Below are 19,970 nucleotides of genomic sequence, written 5' to 3' on the forward strand. Positions count from 1 at the left end.
AGAATCTTGTAGTCCGTACAAAGCAAAGAGATAGGCCTCCAATTTTTGAGCAAGCCCAGGTCCCCTTTCTTTGGCAGTAAAGTCAAAACTGCCCTTGTGCAACTTGTTGGTAAGATCGCAGTGGTCATACAGTACGTGAAAACTTCATAAATGTCCTCTCCTATCAGCGACCAGAATTTTTGGTAAAATTCTGCAGGAAGACCATCAACTCCTGATGACCGACCACCGTTGAGTTGTCGAACCGCTGAAGACATCTCCACAAAAGAAATAGCAGACTCCAACACAGCCGATTCAGCCTCATCCAGCCGTGGCAGCCCCACCAGCATCTTCGTCACACATTCAGGGTCACACGCGTCAGCACTAAAGAGGCCGGCATAAAAGTGAATGGCGAGCTTCCTCATTGTCGCTGGGTCAGATGTCACCTTCCCATCTGGAGAGAGAGAGAGGAGCAGAGAGAGAGAGGAACAGAGAGTGAGAGGAGCAGAGAGGGAGAGAGAGGAGCAGAGAGAGAGAGAGAGGAGCAGAGAGAGAGAGGAGCAGAGAGAGAGAGAGGAGCAGAGAGAGAGAGGAACAGAGAGGGAGAGAGAGGAGCAGAGAGAGAGAGAGAGGAGCAGAGAGAGAGGAGCAGAGAGAGAGGAGCAGAGAGAGAGAGAGAGGAGCAGAGAGAGAGGAGCAGAGAGAGAGAGAGAGGAGCAGAGAGAGAGGAGCAGAGAGAGAGAGAGAGGAGCAGAGAGAGAGGAGCAGAGAGAGAGAGGAACAGAGAGAGAGAGAGGAACAGAGAGGGAGAGAGAGGAGCAGAGAGAGAGAGAGAGGAGCAGAGAGAGAGAGGAACAGAGAGAGAGAGGAACAGAGAGGGAGAGAGAGGAGCAGAGAGAGAGAGAGAGGAGCAGAGAGAGAGGAGCAGAGAGGGAGAGAGAGGAGCAGAGAGAGAGAGAGAGGGGGAGAGAGAGAGAGAGAGGAGCAGAGAGAGAGAGAGACCTTTGACCTTTAACACACCTTTATTACATCAATACTTCAACTCACAACCATAACTGAAAATACATGCCAAATCAACATATGAACAACCCTCCCCTCCCACCATCAACCCCACTCAAATACAATAAACACAAAAAACAAAACAAAACCAGAAAACCTCTTTTCAAAAATTCAAAACTAAATCATCATCAGTTATTTTACACAAAACTCCATTAATGCCCCAAATAGAGACAAACTCTTCAATGTTGGACACCATCTTGTAATAAACAAACTCCACTTTCAAACGTGCACCCACTAACCCTTTAAACATAAGTTCTAAATGAACAGATCCTGTCCCCTTCATTTTGTTCCTCCTCGTGAGCCATATGCTCATCTTAGCCTGACCTATTAAAAAATTAATCAAGCAAACCTTCCTACGCTGCGCTGCAGAGTACCTCGGACCCAGGATAAAGAGACCCTCCTCCAAAACACTCCCAAGGCCAGCAAGCCACTGCCGCAGCAATGAAAAGAGGCCAGCTAGCCTGGAACAGCCAAGCCACAGGTGCTGCAGTGTTTCCCCAGTCAGACAGAAAAGACAGTAGGTCCCTGTTTGTGGATCCATATGCGCCACATGTCTGTTCGTAGCCACGGCCCCATGCACTATCCTCCACTGGAGATCCGCACTGCGTTTCTCTATAGGAGGTTTGTACAGGGACCTCCAGCTGCCCCTCGGAGATGACCCCGGAGCCAACACACCTGACCACTTCGACTCCAGAACACCAGCCAACAAGCCCCTATTCAGCACCTTCACAGCCACCTCATATATAGCCTTCTTTGAAATCCGTGACAGGTCACCCAGAACAGGTGTTCGAAAGGAAAGAAGAGAGCCTCCCTCCTCATCCTGCTCCCCAACTACAGCACAAACAGACAGCGAAGGGAAGTCAGCTGAACTTGGTTGACCACCTGCAGAGCGACAGCGCAGCCCTCACGAGTCCAGGAAGAACACTCATGACCTCTTCCACCAGCTTCTCCAGAAAGCGCAGAGACCTGATCCCAGTCTCCTGAGCCAACTTGGCAGCCGTTTTCCACTGCCCTGCCGTCCTCAGGCCCGCCAGCTTGGTAAGACCAGCATTTACGAGGAACCTCTGCACACTAGCAGTGCTGAGCATCCTACTTGGCACCAAGGAATTGTAAAAAAGAGGCTCCTCACCAACATCACCATAAAATTGAGAACAGTCTCTCTGCACTTTAAAAACAGTCTTCCAAGCAGTCAAAACAGACTGGTAAAAAACAGAGGTCTGCGAAAGGTCCATGCCAGTCAGGTCTATGAGAAACAGGTGCTTGTCATATGAAAGGTCCTTTACTCTGTGAAGCAGCGTAGATGCTGTCTTGAACCAGGGTGGTTGTTGTCTTTGATAAAGATAACGCTGTGCTGTCTGAAGACGGAACGCTGTGATACGGCTGCGAAGGTCAATCAAACCCTGACCCCCCTCTGACACAGGTAGAGACAGCACAGCAGACCTGGTCCAGTGAAACCCTCCCCAAAAGAAAGTAACCAGTCTTTTTTGTATCTCCTTGAGAAGAGAGGCTGGAGGCTCAACAACAGTGGCACGGTGCCAGAGTACAGAAGCGGCCAAGTTGTTAACAACCAAAGTCCTTCCCCTATAAGACAACTGTGGCAGGACCCAAGTCCATCGAGACAACCGGGCAGCAATCTTTTCAACTACACCCTCCCAGTTCTTCCCCTGAAAAGCATCAGTTCCCAAAAAAACTCCCAAACACTTCAGCCCCTCCCTGTTCCACTGTAAGTCTGCCGGTAACACTGGCTCCCCTTCATCAACCCACCCTCCCAAAATAAAACCTTCACACTTTGACCAGTTAACCTTTGCGGAGGACGCTCGCTCATACAAGTCCAGTGACTTTCTGAGTGTTTTAATATCACATTGACCGGTTATAAAAACCGTAACATCATCAGCATAAGCTGACAACTTTACTGGACTTCCTGCTTTGTCAAAGGTAAAACCCAAGAGTCCCTGTCTAAGATGGTGTAAAAGGGGTTCAATAGCCAGTGTGTACAACATACCAGAAAGAGGGCATCCCTGCCTAATGCCCCTCTGAGCTGGAACAGGCCGACTTAACCCTCCCCCCACTTTTAACATGACAGTAGCGTTTGAATACAACAATTTAATCCAAGAAATAAAAATGTTCCCAAACCCAAAAGCTTCTAAAGTTTTAAACAAATAATGGTGATCAACTCTATCAAAGGCCTTCTCTTGATCCAGAGATAAAAACCCCCACATCCAAGTCCTTGAGCTTGGCCAGATCAACAATGTCTCGAATTAAAAACAAGTTGTCCATAATAGTTCTTTCAGGGACACAGTACGCTTGATCCACATCAACAATCATGTCAATACAGGTCTTCAACCTATTAGAAAGACATTTTGCAAGAATTTTGTAGTCCGTACAAAGCAAAGAGACAGGCCTCCAATTTTTGAGCAAGCCCAGGTCCCCTTTCTTTGGTAGTAAAGTCAAAACTGCCCTTGTGCAACTTGTTGGTAAGATCGCAGTGGTCATACAGAATGTGAAAACTTCATAAATGTCCTCTCCTATCAGCGACCAGAATTTTTGGTAAAATTCCGCAGGAAGACCATCAACTCCTGATGACCGACCACCGTTGAGTTGTTGAACCGCTGAAGACATCTCCACAAAAGAAATAGCAGACTCCAACACAGCCGATTCGGCCTCATCCAGCCGTGGCAGCCCCACCAGCATCTTCGTCACACATTCAGGGTCACACGCGTCAGCACTAAAGAGGCCGGCATAAAAGTCAATGGCGAGCTTCCTCATTGTCGCTGGGTCAGATGTCACCTTCCCATCTGGAGAGAGAGAGAGGAGCAGAGAGAGAGAGGAGCAGAGAGAGAGAGGAACAGAGAGCGAGAGGAACAGAGAGGGAGAGAGAGGAGCAGAGGGAGAGAGAGAGGAGCAGAGAGAGAGGAGCAGAGAGAGAGAGAGAGGAGCAGAGAGAGAGAGAGAGGAACAGAGAGGGAGGAGCAGAGAGAGAGAGAGAGGGACAGAGAGGGAGGAGCAGAGAGAGAGAGAGAGGGACAGAGAGAGAGGAGCAGAGAGAGAGGAACAGAGAGGGAGAGAGAGGAGCAGAGAGAGAGAGAGAGGAGCAGAGAGAGAGGAGCAGAGAGAGAGAGAGAGGAGCAGAGAGAGAGAGAGAGGAGCAGAGAGAGAGGAGCAGAGAGAGAGCGAGAGGAACAGAGAGGGAGGAGCAGAGAGAGAGGAGCAGAGAGAGAGGAGCAGAGAGAGAGAGAGAGGAGCAGAGAGAGAGAGAGAGGAACAGAGAGGGAGAGAGAGGGACAGAGAGAGAGGAGCAGAGAGAGAGGAGCAGAGAGAGAGGAGCAGAGAGAGAGAGAGAGGAACAGAGAGGGAGAGAGAGGAGCAGAGAGAGAGAGAGAGGAGCAGAGAGAGAGAGAGAGGAGCAGAGAGGGAGAGAGAGTAGCAGAGAGGGAGAGAGAGGGGCAGAGAGAGAGAGAGGAGCAGAGAGAGAGAGAGAGGAGCAGAGAGAGAGGAGCAGAGAGAGAGAGGAGCAGAGAGAGAGAGAGAGGGACAGAGAGGGAGAGAGAGGAGCAGAGAGAGAGAGAGAGGAGCAGAGAGAGAGGAGCAGAGAGAGAGAGGAACAGAGAGGGAGAGAGAGGAACAGAGAGAGAGAGAGAGAGGGGGAGAGAGAGGAGCAGAGAGGGAGAGAGAGGAACAGAGAGAGAGAGAGAGGGGGAGAGAGAGAGAGAGGGGGAGAGAGAGGAGCAGAGAGGGAGAGAGAGGAACAGAGAGGGAGAGAGAGAGAGGGACAGAGAGGGAGAGAGAAAGGAGCAGAGAGGGAGAGAGAGGAACAGAGAGGGAGAGAGAAAGGAGCAGAGAGGGAGAGAGAGGAACAGAGAGGGAGAGAGAGCAGCAGAGAGAGAGGAGCAGAGAGAGAGGAGCAGAGAGAGAGAGAGAGGGGGAGAGAGAGGAGCAGAGAGAGAGAGGAACAGAGAGGGAGAGAGAGGAACAGAGAGAGAGAGAGAGAGGGGGAGAGAGAGGAGCAGAGAGGGAGAGAGAGGAACAGAGAGAGAGAGAGAGGGGGAGAGAGAGAGAGAGGGGGAGAGAGAGGAGCAGAGAGGGAGAGAGAGGAACAGAGAGGGAGAGAGAGAGAGGGACAGAGAGGGAGAGAGAAAGGAGCAGAGAGGGAGAGAGAGGAGCAGAGAGGGAGAGAGAGCAGGTGAGACACACATGTTAGTCAAATGGTTGTTTGCCAAAACTCATCAGAACATGTATCTAGTGCCGAGTGTAACTTTTTAGATTCCATTTGTTACTTTTCAAATTCTATATTTATTAAGTTTTGCAGGCTTGTTTGCACAACGAGGCTAAATAATTATATAAACTCTTCTGAATCTAAATAGTGGACTTTGGTAGAATTAAAAAATAAGTGTAGTGCAGGTCTGTGATGATTTTTAGTGCTACTATCATCTAGTTCTGATTCTGGTTCTGTCTTGGTTAAATCCTAAGTAGTCCTGATTTTGAACTGTTGTAGTCCTGTTTTAATGCTGGATCAGTTCTGGGTCTGGTTGAATTGGGGTTTAGTCCTCGTGTCTTGATACAGCCCTGACTTTGTTCTGCCTTGCTGCTTAATTAAAAAACTAGTTTAAGGTGTCCTGCATATGTGATATAGATTTTTTTCCTATATGAAGTCATTCTTTTTTGAACAAAACACAGCCTAATAAATCTTTCAGTCTTGAGTACAAGTCTATTGGAATCTAACCGGCGAAAGAACTCAGGCCCACTGTCAGGCAGACTGTCAACTGTAACAAATTTTAACTTTTTATACACACAGTCTAAAGACACTGTAGCAGGATTCTCCAATCTCTGAGAGCGAGAGTCTGCAGCTTTCTACTCCCAAGGACACATGGTCTCATGCCTTTATTTTTCAGGGCTGTGTGCGCTTAATACTACACTATATAACTTTATAACACTTATTAATAAAAAGCATAGCGTTATTGAGACACTGCAAATTATTTAATCCCAACACTTACTTACAGCTGGGCTACACCGCCCATGAGGCTACATTCTTTAGGGCGATGCCTGTAACACTCTGCCTATTGCCTTCATAATAAGTAATTTTTTGAATAATAATTTTAAAAAAACATTTCTTCACATCATTATGCGGCCACAAGTAGAGGTGACATGGGCCACGAGATTGAGACACAGACATTAGAGCCTTTTAATGCGTGTTTTGTTTGGGTTTCCACCGGCGTGCAATTACCAAAAATAGAAAGGGGACAGCCTAACATATGAAACAGGAAACGACTGCTGTGTAATCCATTTATTTCAACAAAGTAACTGTATTCTGAATACCACATTTTTAAACAGTAACTGTAACGGAATACAGTTACTCATATTTTGTATTTTAAATACGTAACGGCGGTACATGTACTCCATTACTCCCCAACACTGACGGTACGTGGCTCCGTCCATCAGCCCTGTACCAGAGAATGCTGCCACCTCCGTGCCCGACTGTGGGGATGGGCTGATCATCTGACAGCAACACTTTCTCCCAAGGTTGTCTGAGTCATTAGGATGTTGTCTGTGTGTTAGCGATGGTGTTCTTGGTGGCTGTGGAGCCAGATGCCTTCAGCTCATTAACAAGCTCCGCCTGTGTGGTTTTGGGCTGATCCAGAGTCCTGTCGGCGTGGGTTCAGAATTCGGGTCATCACTGGGTCATGTAGTCTTCACAGAGTTCCTGCGAGTGCTAATCGGCCAGCTGGATGCACACAAACTTGTCTTTTAACGGTCTTCTGTGCTGCTGTAGCTCTGTGGTGCAGCTAACATTGGTAACTGCTGCGAGGCTCCATGACCGCCACTGCTGTAAACACACCCTCCAATGCAGTGAACGGAGCCATTCTTCTATTCCACGGCTCTCAGCTGATCCACCTTCCTCAGGATCACCCTCATCCTATGAGGCGAGACCTCCATGGAGCGCTCTCGCTCTCTCTCTACAGTTATAATGACCTGCGACAGCGTGCGGAGTGAGCCACTCTGCTCCCACTGGCTGCTTCATTGGCTGATTTAAAGCTACAGACAGCTAACAGCAGCCCGTGTGTGACATTAACATGAACATGTGGTTGATTGTAGGACCTTTAAGGTCACCAGGCATTTTCACTGCTCACGGACAGTCAATCCAACGCAGGTTTCTTCCTCCCCACTGTCACCAGGTGCTCCTCGCCGAGGAGTGTGTGTGATGTGTGATGCTCTGTGAGATGTTGCTGTTGTGAAACTGTGCTGTATTTGAAATGAAGTAACACTGAGTGGAGGATCATGTGTCAGTTAACAGGTCTGTTCCAGTTCACCGTGCGGCTGGCCTCTGAGACCGAAGCTCGCTTCACCTCCGTCGAACGAATCCATCACTACATCCAGGTACTGTTGCCCCTCGCTGGGTCGTTCACACTCGATCCAGTTCTGCTCAGTTTTGGTTCCTGTCAGATTAAAACTCCTCCAAATTAAAAGCACTCATAGTTTTTTAACAGGATCTGAAACGAAGCTGCTGGACCGACGGTACCTCTAACCCGGATCTCCTGGCTTTGTCGGATTCATGTTCTGATGTGCCGTCTGTGTCTCAGTCCCTGTCCCAGGAGGCACCGGCCAGGGTCAAAGGTCGAGCCCCTCCGCCCGACTGGCCGCAGGAAGGGGAGCTGGTGATGAAGGACGTGGAGATGAGGTACCAGGAGAACCTCCCTCTGGTCCTCAACAAGATCTCCTGCACCATCCGACCCAAGGAGAAGGTCGGCATCGTGGGCAGAACCGGATCAGGTCGGACCCGAGGGAGTGTGTGTGTGTGAGAATGTGTGTGTGTGTGTGTCTGTGTGTGTGTGAGAATGTGTGTGTGTGTGAGAATGTGTGTGTGAGAATGTGTGTGTGTGAGAATGTGTGTGTGAGAATGTGTGTGTGTGTGTGTGTGTGAGAATGTGTGTGTGAGAATGTGTGTGTGTGTGTGAGTGTGTGAGAGTAGGGCTGTGCGATATGACCAAAATCTCATATCCCGATATTAAGACATCTATCGTCGATATAACGATATAAATTACAAAAATGTAACATTTCCTGTAAATTCTGTGAATCTCGGGCAGCTCGACTTGCGTGAAGTGTTTCCAGCTGGGCGTCGCGTACCTGGAGTCGAGTGTTTTAGCTGATGCATGAAACTACACATTTTTAGACATAAGTTGTAACGGCCGCCGTTTTCTTTTTGAGTATTTATTACACAGCGTGCTGCGGAGAAAAGCCTGTTCTAACGTTTGAGTCTAAGGTTTATTTTTTAGCACCTGACGGCTCTTTTTTGCTTCTCATCCCTTGATACGCTGCATCTTTCACGTGACTCATTTTATTTTGAAAAGCCTCAACAGGATCTTGAGCTTTATTGTGAAAGGTTTATGTGGAAAATAAACAAGCGGACACGACGTGGTTTTACCGTCGTTGTTGCTAACGAAAACGCATAAAAAACAAGCGCTTGTCCGTCCGTAATGTGGTTATATTAAATATAAGAGAAAGAGAGAACTTTAAGAAATTAATATAGCCACTACAGTGACCATCAAAATGATGAAAAAATATTGCTGTTAACAGTTTATTTTGCGACACCACGAAACAAACGATAGCGTAAAATGAAACGAGACGTTTTTATATCGTCATCCGATATATATCGTTATATCGAACAGCCCTATGTGAGAGTGCGTGTGAGAATGTGTGTGTGTGAGAATGTGTGTGTCTGTGTGTGTGAGTGTGTGAGAGTGCGTGTGAGAATGTGTGTGTGTGAGAATGTGTGTGTCTGTGTGTGTGAGAGTGTGTGAGAATGTGTGTGTGTGAGAGTGTGTGTGTGAGAATGTGTGTGTGAGTGTGTGTGTGAGTGTGTTAGAGTGTGTGTGTGTGAGAATGTGTGTGAGAATGTGTGTGTGAGAGTGTGTGTGTGTGTGTGTGTGTGAGTGTGTGTGTATGAGTGAGTGAGAGAGTGTGTGTGTGTCTGTGTGTGTGAGTGTGTTAGTGAGTGTGTTAGAGTGTGTGTGTGTGAGAATGTGTGTGAGAATGTGTGTGTGTCTGTGTGTGTGTGTGAGTGTGTGAGAGTGAGAGTGTGTGTATGTGTGTGTGACTGTGTGTGTGAGAATGTGTGTGTGTGTGAGAATGTGTGTGAGAATGTGTGTGTGTCTGTGTGTGTGTGTGAGTGTGTGAGAGTGAGAGTGTGTGTATGTGTGTGAGAATGTGTGTGTGTGAGAGTGTGTGTATGTGTGTGAGAATGTGTGTGTGTGAGAATGTGTGTGTCTGTGTGTGTGAGAGTGTATGTGTGAGAATGTGTGTGTGTGAGAGTGTGTGTGTGTCTGTGTGTGTGATAGTGTGTGTGTGTCTGTGTGTGTGAGAGTGTGTGTGTGTGAGAATGTGTGTGTGTCTGTGTGTGTGAGTGTGTGTGTGTGTGAGAGTGTGTGTGAGAATGTGTGTGTCTGTGTGTGTGAGAGTGTGTGAGTGTGTGAGAATGTGTGTGTGTGTGAGAGTGTGTGTGTGAGAATGTGTGTGTGAGTGTGTGAGAGTGAGAGTGTGTGTATGTGTGAGTGTGTGTGTGTGTGTTAGAGTGTGTGTGTGAGAGTGTGTGTGTCTGTGTGTGTGTGTGAGTGTGTGAGAGTGCGTGTGAGAATGTGTGTGTGAGAATGTGTGTGTCTGTGTGTGTGAGAGTGTGTGAGTGTGTGAGAATGTGTGTGTGTCTGTGTGTGTGAGAATGTGTGTGTGTCTGTGTGTGTGAGTGTGTGTGTGAGTGTGTTAGAGTGTGTGTGTGAGAATGTGTGTGTGAGAGTGTGTGTGTGTGTGTGTGTGTGAGTGTGTGTGAGAATGTGTGTGTGTGAGTGTGTGTGTATGAGTGAGTGTGAGAGTGTGTGTGTGTCTGTGTGTGTGATAGTGTGTGTGAGAATGTGTGTGTGAGAGTGTGTGTGTGTGTGTGATAGTGTGTGTATGAGTGAGTGTGAGAGTGTGTGTGAGAGTGTGTGTGTGTCTGTGTGTGTGAGAGTGTGTGTGTGTCTGTGTGTGTGAGAGTGTGTGTGTGAGAGTGTGTGTGTGTGTGTCTGTGTGTGTGAGAGTGTGTGTGTGTCTGTGTGTGTGAGAGTGTGTGTGTGTCTGTGTGTGTGAGAGTGTGTGTGTGTGACAGTGTGTGTGTGTCTGTGTGTGTGAGAATGTGTGTGTGTGAGAATGTGTGTGTGTGTGAGAGTGTGTGATAGTGTGTGTGTGTCTGTGTGTGTGAGAATGTGTGTTTGTCTGTGTGTGTGAGTGTGTGTGTGTGTGAGAGTGTGTGTGTGTCTGTGTGTGTGAGAGTGAGTGTGTGAGAATGTGTGTGTGTGAGAATGTGTGTGTCTGTGTGTGTGAGAGTGTGTGAGTGTGTGAGAATGTGTGTGTGTGTGAGAGTGTGTGTGTGTCTGTGTGTATGAGTGTGTGAGAGTGTGTGTGTGAGAGTGCGTGTGTGAGAGAGCGTGTGTGTGTATTTCCTCTCCCTGCCTGTAGAGGGCGGTGTGCTGATACTTGCCCTGTTTCTTCAGGTAAGTCGTCTCTGGGCGTGGCCTTGTTCCGGCTGGTGGAGTGCTGTGGCGGCTCCATCCTGATCGACGGCGTGGACATCAGTGACATCGGGTTGGCCGACCTTCGCAGCAAACTGTCCATCATCCCTCAGGACCCGGTGCTGTTCAGCGGCACCGTCAGGTAGGAGCACCTGAGAGCACCTGAGGCGCTTCGGGCCCGTGAGGAGGTGTCACACTCAGATTGTGTGTGTGTTTCAGGTCCAACCTGGACCCGTTTAACCAGTACAGCGAGGAGAAGATCTGGGACGCCCTGGAGAGGAGTCACATGAAGGAGTGTGTGAGTGTCACGCTGCTTACTGTGTACCACACGCTGTTCTTCTTCTTCAGCAACAAGTGTTTGTAACACTGACATCACATGACCGTCATGTGCCCCTCAGGTGTCCCAGCTGCCCCTGAAGCTGGAGTCGGAGGTGGTGGAGAACGGAGAAAACTTCTCGGTGGGGGAACGTCAGCTGCTGTGCATGGCCCGAGCACTGCTGAGACGGTGCAAGGTGAGAACCTGAGAGGTCAGAGTGGCTCCGCCCCTGGCCTGTCTTCTGTCTCTGATTGGTTCGTTCTTCTCTCAGGTACTGATCCTGGATGAGGCGACCGCAGCCATGGATGCCGAGACGGACGCTCTGATCCAGGAGACCATCAGGAGCTCGTTCCACCACTGCACCACGCTGACCATTGCTCACCGCCTCCACACTGTCCTGGCCTCCGACCGCATCATGGTGCTCAACCAGGGGCAGGTACGGCCAATAGGAGCTCAGACATGCACCACCATAGCCAATAGGAGCTTTGCTGGTTGTGTGTGAGCAGATCAGCGTAAACAGGTTGAAGCTTCAGTCACACGTTAGTTTGAAGGTTTTTGTTTCTTTAAATGGAGAAAATAAAAACTGCGACATTAAAGTCGCACAGATGTTGAGAGGCGGAGCTCAGAGTGGTTTGGAATGGAACTATTTCCCTGGAATATGGAACACTAGAGTAAATTAGACACGTGTGTCATTAGTAATCAAAGTAACAAGTGGTATAAAACCCAAAAATCAAAACTTTGTTTCCTGTAAAAGAGAAAAAACAGACATGACACACACCTCTGTAAACAGACAGGTATCGCCCCCTGGTGTCCGTTTTAGAGAGTGCAGGTTTCAGGTGTTCCTTTTCAGCCCCGGGAGCTGCGTCCAAGACAACGCCTCACACTGAGCAGTGACACATGCGTGACCATAAGTGTGTGGACGAGCTCGTGTCGCGTATGCTGACACAGAGGATCTGGTCTCTGTGTTTGACGTGTTGTCGAGCTCCGCTAACACTCTCACCTGCTCTGCCTCCTTGTCTCTAATTGGTCCAGGTGGTGGAGTTCGACGAGCCGTCCAAGCTGCTGGCCAATGAGAACTCACGGCTGTGTTCAATGCTGGCGGCCGTGGAGAACAAGATCTCGGTGCGAGGATGAGGACAAAGAAGCTGCTGTACTGTAACTGACCCCAGGGTGGCGCTCGCGGGCGTCGCTCTGACTTACTGTTGCTTTTTTGCGACGTTCTTCTCTCGAATCATGTGACCGTCGTTTTTATGACCTGATGCGAAGCAGGTCTGTGCTCACTGAAGTGCTTCAAACATCTGTCACATGTTGTCTGGTGGGTGGGGCTAAAGGACGCTGTACTTTAATCTTCTTTGTCGTTTTTATCGATGTTGTTTTGCCTCAACTGCGGTTTCCTTTGATCCAGAAGCTGATCAGCTATTTATGAATTTGTTCAGAATGTAAAGAGGACTGTTTTTATTCTAACCTGACACATGTGAGCTTCTCTACATTTTTATAGTCTCTTTTTTGCACGTTTGTGTAGATTTGATTGTTAGTCCGTAAGTGAAGCCTGTGCTGCCCTCTAGAGGAGAAGCACAGTAAGTACATATTAGTCCGGTTGGACTGTTAATAACTCTGTAACTTGTTTGATATCAGTGAAAAATGCCGCTTTTAATCTCAGAGCGCGGCCGCTTTGTGTTTGTGTAGCGGCTGCGCTCAGGCTTCGTGTTGGTGGCTCTGTGATCAGACATTATGACAGTTACTGCAGACCACGCAGGAAGCGTCCACGCACATGAAAACAGCGATTTATTAATCCTGATGTTTCTGTTTCCTCCGTTTATGGAGTTTCTTTTTCTCTTAAACGTCTTTATTTAATGTGAAAGCGAGAAAACGATGCTGACTCCAGTGTGTGGGGCTCGAGCTCGGGCTATGCACATGTCAGCGTGTCTCTGTAGCTGTTCCTATAAATAAACTACTGACTTTAACTCCACCTGTCCTCCTTACTTCCTGTGGTCACTGCTCGATGTTCACGTTTGAAGTTTGTAACGAGTTCAAGCTCCTCTGGAAACCTACATCACAGGTTTTTCTACTCTTGGATCTGGATGATGTCACAAAGAGGCTCCACCCACCTGCAATACGACAGACCTTCTGTTTATGAGCAGCAGCCAATCAGAGGAACATTGTCTTGAAGGGGGCGGAGCTGACTCAGCTTCTTTTAAACTACAGATGAAACGAAGGGCTGTACTGGCCACTTTATTAGGTATGACACTTGGAGCTCCTTTTTCTTTTAGAGCTGGTTTAATTCTCTGTGGCTCACAGTCTGACCATGTTTAAAGACACGTTATCTGCCCGTTGTGGTCACACAGTACAGGATCTATTACAGGCCTAAAACTAAGGCCAGACACGAGATTATCAAAATAAAACAGGAAGTTACTGACTAAACGTGGAGAAAGCATACAGACTACAAAAATAAGACGAGACTCACAAAATATAGCAGACACATAAATAATGGGAATCAACAACATACTGAGAAATCAAGAATACACTGAAACCTCACATCAAACACTCAAAGCTCTGAGAGGATCGGGGCCGTCATCGAGTTTCACCCGAACATCATCTTTCATGAACACATAGCACAGTCGGACTCGCCCTGCCTCATGGTTCAGTCAGAGTGAGACTGAACCATGAAGACGTGGTTAACGATAAATAGCAGAGCAGTCTGCCGGAGCTGGGTTCATGAGCTTAGCTGACACTTTCAGTTCAGGAAAAAGTGCCACAGTCAGAGAGATGAAGGAAGAAGAGCGTACAGCACAGAGGAGGAGGAGGTGTTGATTGGCTCGGCAGAGAGCTCGAGAGGATAGAGGTGGATGGATCGATCCAAATATGGATGGTATCGATACCAACGCTAGTATCGGTATCGATACTTTGGTTGTATCCATCAAGTTCAGTATGCAGCTCGCTGAACTGTGTTCATTATTCCTTTGGAAAAAATAAACGTCAAACATGAAAAACGTTCCCACCTTTGTGTGCGTTACAGACAGGAAAATCCAAAAACCTGGTTTGAAAACACACGAACAGCTGAAAGGTGTGTTTCATTGTGTTAACTAATTATTGTGGAAAGTAACAATCGCAGGGATATAGTGGTGAGAACTGATCTCAAAAGTCACGGCACACGACTGTCCCCCGATCAGCTGCCTGAGTAACTTTGGATCCACATCAATATATTTGTAGTGTGACACAGAAATACTGTGGATGTTGAGATGTCGATGTTAAATGACAGAAAGGTATACGTGTTCAAATAGCATCAGCTAACAGCAACGTTCCCTCTAAGCTGCGCGCGTGCGCAATTGCGCGCTGCTGGCACGGTCTCTGCGCACAAAAAAAAAATCTAACCTGAATTGAAATTAAAATAAATACGTTAACAATTCTGTTTTGCAGTGTTAGTCAGTAAGTGACTGGCTGCTCCCGTATGGGATTAGAACGATGCCACCTTATCCCATAGTCCAGCCAATGATGCGATTCACATTCGTATATACGCAGCTAATCAACGTGGTTGACAGGCTATGACAGCGTCCTTATGTGCCGACACCGGTGTTTTAGCTAGCAAAGCGGCGTGGCTGATGTGGAGTGAAGCCACATTAATGACAACTTGTACAACCATTGGAGATGTGAGCAGGACAGACGGAACAACTGACGGAAAAAGTGTGGACTTTACCAGTTTTTAAATTGTGTTGATCGGCCACGTAAAACCAGAGTTATGGGACTTCCGGTGAAGATGGTTGGCTAGAAGACGTGCTTTCACTGTGCTCCCGCCCCCACCTGTATTTATTACAGTGTAATGCGCTACTGTCTATATTTTTATCTAAACTACTGACTGAGAGTTTTGGGAATACACAATAGCCCTAAATACGCTTTTTGGACGACAAGAAATGTCGAAACAGACAAAGATACAAACTCGAAAGACGACGGCCGCCATGACGAACAGTGCTAGCCAAACTGACATGCTAGTAGCAGTGGGCGACCAGCCCTCGCCCCCGGTGGACACCGCAGCTCTCATCTGTGAGGTGACTAATAGCATCACTCAGGTAATTGACCAAAAACTGTCTACACTGTCTGGGACACTGGAGAAAATTTCATCCTCGCTGGAAAACGTCTCCAAACACGTCACGGAGGCAGAGCAGAGAATCTCAGATGAGGAAGACGGGGTGACTGACCTCGCGGGAAGACTTGCTGAAGCTGAGAAGATTAAGATCATGGCAAAAAGCTTGGATGATTTAGAGAACCTCAGCAGGCGCGACAACATCCGCATTATTAATCTGAAAGGAGGCGCGGAGGGTGAGAGTCCTATTCAGTTTGTTGAAGCCTGGCTGGGGAACAGCTCCACGGGTAAAGCCTGCATTAAAAGTGACCGTGCACACCGGGGCCTCGGCCCGCGGGGTGCTCACCCCAGGCCGGTGATTATTAAGCTCCACAACTCCAGCTTAATAATCTGGAGTTGTGGAGCAACTCTGCTGCTCTACTGCTCAGATCTTGGTCTTTTTGATGCCTGCAGAGTTTGTAATCCACATGTGAAAGACTTTACTTTTTTCTCACGCCCCCATTTTTCTTTTTCCAGAATTGATTACATGTTTGTTTCTAGATCCTTGACAGAACTCGGGGTTGTTTGATCAGCACATGCGCTCTCTCAGACCACTCATCAGTCTCAATGGAGTTATTACCACCTTATTATGATCCTTTGTCTAGACACTGGTGGCTAAACCCAGCTCTCCTTAGTGACCCTGAATTTGTAAAATATTTAGAAGATCAGTGGGAACTTTTTCTTTCTACAAATGACTTACCGGGGGTTAGTGCTTCTACTCTATGGGAGGCGGGTAAGGCATTTCTCAGGGGCTCTATTATCTCTTTCACCTCAGCGAAAAAGAAGAGCACCTTAGCCAAACAGTTAGTACTTGAACGCGACATTATAACTTGGAGAGGGAGTTTAAGAAATCCTCGTCTGTTTCTGTGCTTAAAAAACTGGATGCAGCCAGATCAGCCCTGGACCAGCTACTAACTCAGAAAGCAGAAACTGCAATATTCTATGCAAAGCATAGATTATTTGAATTGGGCAACAAACCTGGACGCTTACTTGCCCGACTTGCCCAGGGAAAAAGGGCTCTTATGCAATACCCTCTCTAAAAGATAAGAAAGGTGTTTTACAATTCGAGGCTAAACTTACCAGCAAAATAATGAAAGAGTTCTATCAGGACTTATATTCCCCTGTGTCAAAATACTGTAGACGCTAGGAGATTGTTTCTTGATAATGTTAATGTCCCAATACTATCAGAGGAAAGTCGATTAGATCTTTGCAGTCCTATTAGGGCGCAGGAAATCTTAGATGCAATCAAATCCTTACAGAGTGGAAGAGCTCCAGGCCCTGATGGGTTTGGGCCAGAGTTTTACAAAAACATGGCCAAACACATGGTGGGTCCTTTATTAAACATGTATGTAGAATCTCTTGAGAGGGGCGCACTTCCACCCACCTTAAACCTTGCCCACATATCCCTGATCTTAAAGAAGGATAAACCTGCAGATCTGTGTACATCTTACAGACCTGTAAGTTTACTCGGTGCAAGATTCTGTCCAAAGTTTTATCTAGATGATTGGAGGAGGTTCTGCCAGTTCTGATAAAGCCTGACCAAACGGGTTTTGTCAGGAATAGATACTCCCGCTCCAATGTACGCCGACTCATAAATGTTGTGCAGTCCTCTCAGAACACCAATTATAGGGCTCTTGCAATTTCATTGGATGCTGAGAAAGCGTTTGATCGGGTGGAGTGGGAGTGTCTATTTGATGTTTTGGACAGATTCGGTTTGGGATCTGAATTTGTCAAGTGGATCAAACTGTTGTATGGGGCCCCAGCTGCAAGGGTATTGGTTAACGGCTCGATCTCAGATGTTTCCCACTGGGTAGAGGAACGCGTCAGGGACGCCCCCTTTCTCCTCTACTGTTTGCACTTGCATTGGAGCCACTGGCAGAGGCTGTAAGAACTGACCCTGAGATCTGTGGGTGACCTTGTTGAACACTGAATACAGAATTTCCCTTTACGCGGATGACGTGTTGCTCTTTGTCACTAAGCCGGAAACATCTATTCCTGCACTGACACATATCATTAATCAATTTGGCCTTTTTTCAGGGTATAAAATAAATTATGATAAATCTGAAGCTTTGCCACTGGGTGATGGGGGGAGGTGGGACACTCCTCCTAATTTTCCTTTCAGGTGGTCGACCACAGGTTTTACATATTTAGGTATCAGAGTGTCCGCAGACACAACAGAGTTGTACAAGTTGAACTTTAAACCAATTGTGGCCTCAATCAAGAATGACCTCAATAGGTGGTTTGACCCCCCCCATCTTGGATGGGTAGAATAAGTTTAATCAAAATGAATGTTTTACCCAGAATATTATGTCCCATACAAATGTTGCCTCTCAGGATCAACAGAAAAACATTCTCAGAGATTGAGGGATATCTTTCTAAATGTATATGGCATGGGAAGAAATCTAGACTAAAGATACAGATTTTACAACTACCTACAGATGAGGGGGGGCAGGCACTTCCTAACCTTTTATATTATTACTGGGCTTGCCATGCACAAATAATCTCAGGGTGGTTACAATCCTTTCTATACCCAGGCGAGCCACCAGTAGATACTTGGTGCTGTGACCCTCTTTCGCCTCTTAGTCTTTTATCTATTGATCTGGCTGACCTTCCTCTTGGTGTCAGAAATCATTTCATTTTGATGTCTGCACTTAAGGTTTGGCATAATATTGCTGCCCACGTCAGAAGAAGAGGTTTCTCTAGTGCACTGCAGCCTCTAATTAGGAATAAAGCTTAAAGGTATTGGCATTTGTATATTTGATGATTGGCGTTCTAAAAATATAAGATTTATTTGCGATCTGTTTGAAAGGGGTAGTTTTATGGCCTTTAATCAAATTCAGATTAAATATAATTTACCACAGAAACACTTCTTTGGGTTCCTGCAGGTAAGGCATTTTGTAAATTCCCTTAAATTTCCAGCCAATCAACCTGTTTTGAATCCTATTGAAAGCTTTCTTCTTAAATTTAATGAGGAAATAATCAAAAAAAGAAATTTATCTCTCTTTGTTATGGGAAGCTACTGTCTTTGAATGTTGTAACCACTGATAAGGCCAGGGTTCGGTGGGAAACCGACCTCGAAGTTCAGCTTAGTGCAGAAGCATGGTTCCAAACTTTTAGATCTGCCAAGAAATTGTTTTCCTGTAACCGACTCCAGGAAAGCCGTTACAGAATCGTACATAGACTGCAGCGTACGCCAGAGTTTCTGAATAAAATTCATCCTCAGATTTCTCCTCTTTGTGTAAAGTGCAATACGGATGTGGGGACCTACTACCATTGCATATGGCCATGTCCTTTAATTACTAGATTTTGGAAAAATATTGCTACAGAGCTTCGCTCAGTCTTTCAGCAGACGATCCCACTGAACCCTGTGCTGTTCGTTCTGGGTCCGTCTATAGAAGGGCTCTCTCTGTCTTCTGTACAGATGCTTTTGTTAGGTAAACTTTTACATTTAGCGAGGTGATGTGTGTGTTTCAGTGGATCAGAGACAGCCCCCACTGTTACACAATGGTACAGAGAAATGTTCAAGATGCTGCCAATGGAGCGCCTTAGTGCCATCATAAAGGGCAATTATGGCGGCCTTTGCTTGATCACCTACCTCGTGACCTTGCTGTGCTATTAGATAAAGGGGATCACATTTGTTTTTTTTTAAACACAATAATTAATGTCTGTATTCCCTTTTTTTCCTCCCCCCCCACACTTTTTTTTTCCTTCCCTTGACTTCAAACGTGAAACGCTGCACATATTTTGACCCAGACGTACATCTGTAACTCATGTACCTGTATTTGTTTTTCTCTTTTTCTTATTTGTATTTGGCTCTGCTGATTTGTTGCTGTTTGTGTTGTTCCAAAAAAAAATCAATAAATCATTGTTTAAAAAAAAATAAAAAAAATAAGAGTAATAGGTTTGACCGCAGTTATGGGATGTTACTGGCTTTCTCCAAGAGCGCTGCTATGATGAGCGGAGATCACCAAGCAGCACTACGAGGGGCTCTCTGGGACGTACACTTCATAATTGGAAGTCATAGATGTTATTTGTTCAGGTATGAGGTTTACAGGTATTGTGTATTTTCCTTTTGCTGATGGAGAGAAGACAACAATATAAGGTAGTTACACTTAATGTTAATGGTTTACATAACCCCATTAAAAGAAACAAAGCTCTTGCTAAAATGAAACGAGAAAAACAAGATACAACTTTCTGTCACAGAGCACATAAAACTGTGTAAAATGGGGTTTAAAAATGTGTATTATTCCTCACACAGATACCACCACCCTGGAAACGAGCAGTTATTTCAGTAATTCCCAAACCGGCTAAAAATAAAACAGAATGTGGTTCCTACAGACCCGTATCAGTCTTGAATATCGACTACAGGATATTTGCAACAATATTAGCTAAACGGTTGGAATTTATAACTTCGGAACTAACGGACACAGATCACACAGGCTTTGTTTGAAACAGGCAAACTCACGATAATGTGAGGCGGGCTCGCCATCTAGTAAACAAAATGAAAAATATCGAATCAGTAGCTGTCAGTCTTGATGCCGATAAGGCGTTTGACTCTGTCTGCTGGAATTATCTTTATTTGGTTTTAACAGCCAAATCATCAGGTGCTTACAGTCTCTATACGACTCGCCCACTGCCAGGATTAAAATGAATGGTGATTTAACAGATACACTACAACTAGAGAGAGGCTGCCGCCAGGGCTGCCCTCTCAGTCCCACTCTCTTTGCGCTATTCATTGAGCCTCTGGCGCAAGCTATCAGGGAATCTAAAGACATTAGAGGTGTAATAATTAATGATATAATGTATAAAGTTGGTCTGTATGCTGACGATGTTCTCATAGCGCTAACTAACCCTGAAATCAGTCTGCCTAATCTTCTTTCATTGATATTATTAAATTTACAGAAAACTCAGATTATCTTATATAATTACCGCCCATCACAAGACATTCAAACGATAGCCAAGTTTAACT

The 19,970-nt window shown here is 46.4% G+C and overlaps 1 protein-coding gene across 4 annotated transcripts in view; it reads left to right on the top strand.

Moving 5' to 3' along the window:
* Positions 1-12,853, top strand: part of abcc5 (ATP-binding cassette, sub-family C (CFTR/MRP), member 5) — a 37,687-nt gene extending 24,834 nt beyond the window's left edge. For all 4 annotated transcript variants that reach the window (XM_063494384.1, XM_063494385.1, XM_063494386.1 and 1 more), the window contains 7 exons: positions 7,318-7,407; positions 7,611-7,800; positions 10,551-10,710; positions 10,788-10,866; positions 10,967-11,080; positions 11,156-11,320; positions 11,917-12,853. In XM_063494384.1, coding sequence (XP_063350454.1) covers positions 7,318-7,407; positions 7,611-7,800; positions 10,551-10,710; positions 10,788-10,866; positions 10,967-11,080; positions 11,156-11,320; positions 11,917-12,018 — 900 coding nt within the window. In that variant the 3' untranslated portion in view covers positions 12,019-12,853. The remainder of the gene's footprint in view (positions 1-7,317; positions 7,408-7,610; positions 7,801-10,550; positions 10,711-10,787; positions 10,867-10,966; positions 11,081-11,155; positions 11,321-11,916) is intronic.
* The last annotated feature ends 7,117 nt before the right edge of the window (positions 12,854-19,970 follow it).

The sequence above is a fragment of the Pelmatolapia mariae genome, linkage group LG14, assembly GCF_036321145.2.
Source record: "Pelmatolapia mariae isolate MD_Pm_ZW linkage group LG14, Pm_UMD_F_2, whole genome shotgun sequence".
In the NCBI taxonomy this organism is placed as follows: Eukaryota; Metazoa; Chordata; class Actinopteri; order Cichliformes; family Cichlidae; genus Pelmatolapia; species Pelmatolapia mariae.